The 7,936-nt window shown below is 37.3% G+C and overlaps 1 protein-coding gene across 1 annotated transcript; it reads right to left on the reverse strand.

The window, feature by feature from the left end:
- Window positions 1–559: 559 nt before the first annotated feature.
- LOC149227486 (protein EXORDIUM-like 2) lies at window positions 560–7,388 on the reverse strand. The gene is made up of 2 exons (XM_089380524.1): window positions 6,717–7,388; window positions 560–901 (listed from the first exon to the last, which is right to left on the reverse strand). The coding sequence occupies exons 1-2, from the start codon at window positions 7,386–7,388 to the stop codon at window positions 560–562; spliced, it is 1,014 nt and encodes a 337-aa protein (XP_089236650.1).
- Between the last annotated feature and the right edge of the window lie 548 nt (window positions 7,389–7,936).

A 7,936-nucleotide genomic window follows, 5' to 3' on the forward strand; every position in this document is an offset into this window, starting at 1 on the left:
CAAATAAGTAAAAACATTGTTACATTATTACACTTTTTGGAGTTTTTGGGGAAAAATCCAAGATTTTTTTTTTAGTGTAATCTTTATTTTTGCTAGTTATACTAAGTTTTTAACTCCACATATAAATTCAACACATGTGATACATATATAATTCACAAAGAACAAAACATCTTGGACTATCGACTATATTTAATTTATGTTAATCTATTATATTGTATTGCTTATAAACTTTTAACACATCTTGACTATTTATGTTTTAATTTATCTTAATATATTATATTGTATTATTTACAAACTTATAACACTGCCAAATTAGTCATTGCCGCGGTTATAAGGATAACATTCTAAAACACAATGAAAGCAACACAAAGTAGAGGATTTTGTTAGTTAGGAACACATCGTAACAAAAACATGTTTTAAACCCTTCCAAAATTTCAAATGAATATATATACAGGAAGCATATATTGTCATGAGAGATGTTGTGACCTTGCCCCTAGATCTATTACTCCCCCAACTAAGCCATTTCAGAGATAATAAGCATGACAATTAGAAAACAAAATTATACTAATGTCTTGCAAGATCCAATAACTGGATCCCACATAGCAGGAAATAGAAATTCCCATCCATTTACTCTATGGGCATTGTAGCTTGCCTTAGTTGTCTTGTCCACCAGTAGCTTCCTGGGGAACCCCGGATATTCCCCTTTTTCATATATTCCAAGGAAGGCAGAGACGACCTCCAGAGGTGTAGCAGCATTGCCTTGGAAGTAGCCGATGTCAAAGGGATTGGTGACTGCTCCTACAAGAACCGTGGAAATGTTGATCATCATCCCATCGATGCCCATATCACCATTTGGTGCCACCAATGGAGGACTCTGAGAACCATATAAGGGCTGGTGAAACTATGAGATTTTTTTTTATAGGGGTAGAGGAGAGGAGTCTGACTCAGAAATTTGTTACAAAAAAGTCAACTTTAATTCTAGTAAGGATATCACAACTACACAGAGGCTTAATTGAAATAAAAATTTAACGCATAGAAAAATAGAGTAAAACCAAAAAGGTTGTGGTAAATCTACTCATGAAGGTTTAAAACCATATCACAAAAAACCATGCTTTAGATTATACTTCAAAATATAGGAAAATACATGCGCATGATAAATGGAGGCTATAGTTCTAAGTGAAAACACAAAAACTTACTACGATTTACGCTTCACTGGGGTTGCGGAGTAACTATCTGTAAAACTGGTTTTCACACGCCCACCACAAATTGCTCCATGATTTTCTCCTCACTACCTCACAGAATTTCACCCTCTCTCTCTCGCTTGACTATACAAATTACTCTTTACATTCATATTTATCTCAACATATAAATTTGACATTAATACATGACAGAGAAAATCATTAAGACACGGGATGGGCGATTATACAAAATGAGGGTTTTTTCTGAACTTGCAAAGGTTGCGAACTGCAACTAAGAGTTGCGCAGTAAATTCTTGAATATACATTTTACCAACTATGTATTAAGTGCTTTACTATCTGATGTGTTGCAAAATGGTCAACGATGTAATTTTGTTCAGAACTTCAGCCCTTCCACCTTCAAACAAAATCGCAACCTGCAAAAGTTGATTGGGCAAGTATGGTGGTTGTCAGTGTGTTTAAGGCGGTGGTTGAGATTAATATTTCCAACACTCCCCCTTAATAACAACAACTGCCATTGACAATTCCCAAACAGTCTCTGAGATAAACATAATTTTCACGTGCCAATGGCTTTGTGAAAATATCAACAAACTGTTCTTATGACCTAGAGTGCTACAACACAATTTCATCGTTGTTAATCAACTATCTGATTAAATGATATTTAGCATCAATATGCTTGTTCCTCTTGTGAAAGACATAATTCTTTGACAATGCAATTGTAGATGTGTTGTTGTAGAAAACAGTTGTCGCTCCCTCTTGGTCATCGTGAAGATCCCTCAACATCCTTCTCATCCAACTCCCTGAAAGGTGACTTCTGTTGCGGCGACATATTTAGCTTCTACTATTGACAATGAAACTATCGGTTGCTTCTTGGAGGCGCATGAGATGGCTCTGGAACCCAAATGAAAAACATATCCTGACGTGCTCTTTTTGTCATCGACACTTTCTGCCCAATCACTATCAGTGTAACCAACCAGTATAAAATCATCTGTTGTGGCATACAAAATACCATATTGTTTTTACCCATTGACATACCTTAGAATCCTTTTGGCTGCTTGCCAATATATCTCCTTGGGTGTCTCCATGAATCTTGACACCAAACTCACTACTTACATTATATCTGGCCTAGTGGCAGTCAAATACATCAAGCTGCCTACCATGCTTTTGTATAATGTCAAATTGACATTACTCCTACAATCTTCTTTGCTCAACCTCATCCCCATGATAGTTGGAGTTGGCTTGCTGTTTTGCATATAAAACCTCTCCATAATGTCTGCTACATACTTTGCTTGAGAAATAAAAATGCCATTTTCTATTTGCTTCACTTCTATGCCCAAAAAAAGCCTTAACAACCCCAAGTCAGTCATTTCAAATTCACTCTTCATGACTTCTTTAAAATGAGCGATGAGGAAATCATCACTATCTGTAAAAATTAAATCATCTACATATAAGACAACAATAAGAATCTTATAATCACTCTCTTTGATGTAGAGAGTAGGCTCACCGTCACATTTGTTGAAACCATTGTCCAACAAGTAAGCATCTATCCTGCTATACCATGCACACAGTGCTTGCTTCAGCCCATAAAGAGCTTTCCTCAACTGATACACTTTGTCTTCTTTGCCTTCTACTTCATAACTAGGTGGTTGTGCAACATACACTTCCTCTTTCATCACTCCATTCAAGAATGCTGATTTTACGTCAATTTGATACACTTTCCATTTATGTTGCGCGACAATTGCCACAACTATATGCATTCATCCTCGCGACTGGCGCAAACATCTCTGCATAATCTCTTCCATGGTGCTACTTGTATCCTTTGACAACTAGCCTCGCTTTATGCCTTTCAATATCACCATTGACATTGCTCTTTGTCTTATAGACCCAATTCACTCCAATGACTTCTTTTCTATTGCTTCTATTTCTTCCTCCATTGTTGCAACACATTTTTCTTCTTTGACTGCATCTTCAAAATGAATTGGGTCATCCACATGACAAAATAATGCAAATAAGGAATTTAGACCAGCGCTACTATCAACTTCATCTTACTCATAAATCTCATTTAAATTCCTGAACTTTGGTCTTCTTGTTCTTATTGAAGATGGGCTTGATATGTCACTCGGTGTCGCGCTTTGTATCATGCTTGGAGAAGAGCTTGCTTGACTGCGTGACACTGTCCTATTATTTGTTGATGGTGTTTCTTGTTGTTTGCTTTGTTGCACTTGAATAGGAGTAGAGGGACTCACTGTTGAGGAATTGCTTGTTGTTGTCAATTCCTCTTTGTCCTCATGTAGTATACATGCTTTGACATTGATTGTCTTCTCTAAATTTCCATCCCATGCTTCCTCTTCTATGAACTGCACATCTCTGCTGATTATGGCTTTCTTGGTTGATGGATTGTAGAGCTTGTATGCCTTAGATTCATCACTATATCCAAAAAATATGCATTTCTCCCCCTTGCTGTACAACTTCTTCCTCAACTCATTCGGGACATGTGCATATGCCACACATTCAAAGACTCTCATGTGAGTGACACTATGCTTTCTTCCACTCCATGACTCTTCAAGAACTACATTCTGGACACTTTTGGTTGGAAATCTATTCAAGATATATGTTGCACAAGCAACAACTTCAACCCAATAATCATTTGGAAAATGCTTTGCCTTCATCATACTCCTTGCCATTTCCATAATGGTCTTATTCTTCCTTTTCGCTACACCATTTTGTTGAGGTGTATACCCTTTTGTAAATTGTTTGTGAATTCCATGTTCCCTACAATATTGAAGGAAGTAATTTGAGATGTATTCACCACCTCTGTCAGTCCTGAGGACTTTGATGTAGTGTCTACTTTGCTTCTCAACAAGAGCCTTGTATTGGCGAAAGCGCTCAAACACTTCACTTTTTTGTTTTAGGAGATAAACCCATGTCTTCCTTGTGTAGTCATCTATGAAGGTCAATAAATAGTGGCTACCACCAATTGATGGTGTTTTCATTGGTCCACATAAATCTGAATGGACAATCTCCAAAGGTGCCTTTCCCTTACTGACTTTCCTGCTGGAAATTTCTCTCTATGTTGCTTGCCCAAGATACATCCTTCACATAGGTTGTCTGTTTTTTCTATAAGCGACAACCCCTACACCGTGTCTTTTCTATGCAGCAAATTCAAACCTCCAAAGTTGAGATGACCAAATCTCAAATGCCATAGCCAATTTTCATCTTTAACTTCTACTTGAAAGTTTGATTGTGTGACAACTACACCTTTTCTTCCATCCTCTTGTGAGTTCATTGATAGTTGTGCTTGTGCAGCTTCTTCCTTCAAATATGATCTTATCTTTAGGGGAAATATTCTATTGCTTTTCATTTGAACCTTTGCAATAAACTGTCTTCTTGGAGGCCTATCAAAAATTGTGCACTCATCATTTTTGAAAAAGACATTGTAGCCCTTTTGCATGAGTTGTCCAATGCTTATGAGGTTATGAGTCAACCCAGGGACAAAGTAAACATCTGAGATGTATTTCTTGTCGCCCTTCTTTGTTAGGATATTAACTCTTCCTTTTCCCATGACAAAGACTTTGCTATCAGTCCCTAATGTCACTTCAGATTTCACTCTTTCATCTAGATTGGAAAATATTTATATGTTCCCTGACATGTGGTTGCTACATCCTGAATCTAGATACCATACATCACTATGTTTTTCTTATGCTATGTCACAAGATAAAAACATTCTATCATGGTTTTGATTTTCTTTTGTGAAATTTACACTTGGTTTGTTACTAATGTCATAGCTTCTTCTACATTCATTTGCATAATGACCATACTTCTTACAGTAATGACAGTGGACTTGAGATTTACCATACCTCTCACCTTGTGCTTGATTTTGGCTTGGGCCTTGACTTGGATTTTGATTGCTACCCCTTCCACTTGAGCTTGAAGGGCTACTTCTTCCACCTCTGTGTGGGCTTCTTCCTCTTCCTCTAGTATATGATCTTCCTCTACCTTGAGCTTGACCAAGTGAAACTTGTGTCTTGAAGGCATGCTCCAATGAGGATTTTATTTCTCTATTCAATCTATGTTCATGAGAAATCAGCGATGCATGAAGCTCATCCATTGAGAATTGTGAGAGATCCTTTGTCTCTTCTATGGCTACAAAAATGGCATCAAACCTTGTTGGAAAACTTCTCAAAAATTTCTCAACTATTATCCTTTCCTCAAGTGTCTTACCATGAGACCTGATTTGAGTAACCAATCAAATTACATGTGTAAAAAACGATTCTACATTCTTAGACTCTTTCATACAAAGTGTTTCAAAATATCTCCTTAACATTTGTAGCTTTGTTGTCTTGACTTTTTCCATGCCTTGGTAGGTTGTTTGGAGGGTGTCCCACACTTCATTGGACTTCATTGCTACTGCAACCCTTGGGAAAATACTTTCATGAACTGCTTGAAAAATGTAGAAGAGGGATTTTGCGTCCTTCTCCCTGTTGTACCTCAACAAATCCCTTTCTTCTTGAGACAAAGCATTGTATGTTGCTGCATATACTAGTTCTTGAAAACCATTCTCCACCAAATCCCAAATGTATTGAGAAGAAAACAGGGCCTTCATTGTAATGGCCCAATAATCATAATCTTTTCCATTAAACTATAGTATCCGAGGATTATTCAAGCTTTTTCTTTATGTTTCCATTTTTGAGTGTAAAAAAACTTTCTACCTACTAGTAAATATTCTAAAAAACAATCTTCCCTCAAAACAAATTTTAATTGCTAGAAAAAACACTTGTTTTTACACTAACAAAGTTTAACCCACTCTGATACCATGTGAGATTTTTTTTTACAGTGGTAGAGGAGAGGAGTCTATCTCAGAAATCGGTTGCAGCAAAGTCAACTTCAGTTGCAGTAAGGATATAGAAACTACACAGAAGCTTAATTGAAATAGAAATTTAATGCACATCAAAACAAAGTAAAACCAAAAAGGTTGTAGTAAATCTACTCATGAAGGTTTAAAACCATATCGCAACAAACCATGCTTTAGATTATATTTCAAAACATAGGAAAATGAATTCGCGTGATAAATGAAGGCTGCAGCTCCAAGTGGAAAAACAAAAACTTACCGCAATTTATGCTTCACTGGGGTTGTGGAGTAATTGTCTGTAAAACTCCGTAAAACTGGTTTTCATGCACCCACCACAAATTGCTCCACGATTTTCTCCTCACTACCTCACAAAATTTCACCCTCTCTCTCTCTCAACCATACAAATGACTCTTTACATTCATATTTATCTCAACATACAAATTTAACATTAATACATGACAGAGCAAATCATTAAGAAACAGGATGGGAGATTATACAAAATGAGGGTTTTTCTGAACTTGCAAGGGTTGTGGACTACAACTAAGAGTTGCACGGTAAATGCTTGAATATACATTTTACCAACTATGTATTAAGTGCTTTACTATCTGATGTTTTACGGAATAGTCAATAGCGTAATTTTGTTCAGAACTTCAATCCTTCCACCTGCAAACAAAATCGCAACCTGAAAAAGTTGACTGGGAAATTATGGTGGTTGTCAGTGTGTTTAAGGCGGTGGTTGAGATTAATATTTCCAACAGAAACAACCATGTGCATTTCCCTGGACACTGAGTTTCGGAGTTCCCAACCGAGGCATATGGTAGAAGAAGCTTCTTTGTGGCCAAGAGATTAGCATGAAATCCACAACTCATACATAATCCCTCCACATTTACTTCATCGAATGTGAGAACCAAATACACGACATTTCCATTCTCTGGCACTACTCTGGAATTAATTGCCCCCTCTACGAGAGAAGTAATGTGGCTCTGGTTGAGTGACTTTCCTAGGCAATAACCATCGTTCATCATCTTCTTCCCCAAGCTTGTATTTGCCATGGTAGGAGCCTTGTTGGAGGCACCACTGTATATTTCACTGGTTTTCCACCAGCTATACACAAAGGGCTCCATGGCATTGCTGGACTCCAAAGACTGCACAAAATCCCCCACGATGGAATGCCAAGCAGGGCTAAATATTCCATACCAAATTACATGGACATCTATAGTGGGTATGGTAGTGAGAAGAGAACCATTCTGATAAGTTAAAATAAGAGGGTGTGGTTCCACCAATCCGGAGGAACACAAATCAATAAGAAGAAGCAGACATATAATAAATTTAAACCCTCCCATTCTTGAAACTTGATACTCATTACTATTAATAATACCCTAGTGCTGCTGGGTGGCTGGAAAACAAGAATTCCTAGGCGTTTATATGCGAAATCTGAGCCTTCCAACAAATAGAAGTTCCACTCACTATCTCTGTGAGGTGAATAGTGTTGGAAACCAATTTAAATAGGGGAGAAGATTGGGAGGTCAAGATAAGAATATGGTCGAAGGAAAGTGGAGTGATAGGTAGGCGGCCTTTCCAAAGACTTCATTTAGCACGATCGATATGATAACTCTTGTTTACGATAATGGCATGGAGGATGAATGTGAGTGTATTGCATTTAAGGAGACACACCTCACCAATCCTTCCACTATCCCTCCTACGCATGTTGATGAAAAGTTAAGGTAACAGTTGTTTTCAGAAACGTGATGCTATAAAAGTGAGGCATCCACCATGCAAGCCAACAACATTTTGGTCACCTTAATTACAAAGTGAGACATACTTATCTCAACGTTTCACATTTATTTAGTTAATTTTTTAGGGTATGAATTTTTCAACATGTGAATATGTC

Source organism: Pinus tabuliformis, chromosome J (assembly GCF_031772625.1).
Source record: "Pinus tabuliformis cultivar Carrire ecotype Pingquan chromosome J, CPIR1, whole genome shotgun sequence".
Taxonomy (NCBI): domain Eukaryota; kingdom Viridiplantae; phylum Streptophyta; class Pinopsida; order Pinales; family Pinaceae; genus Pinus; species Pinus tabuliformis.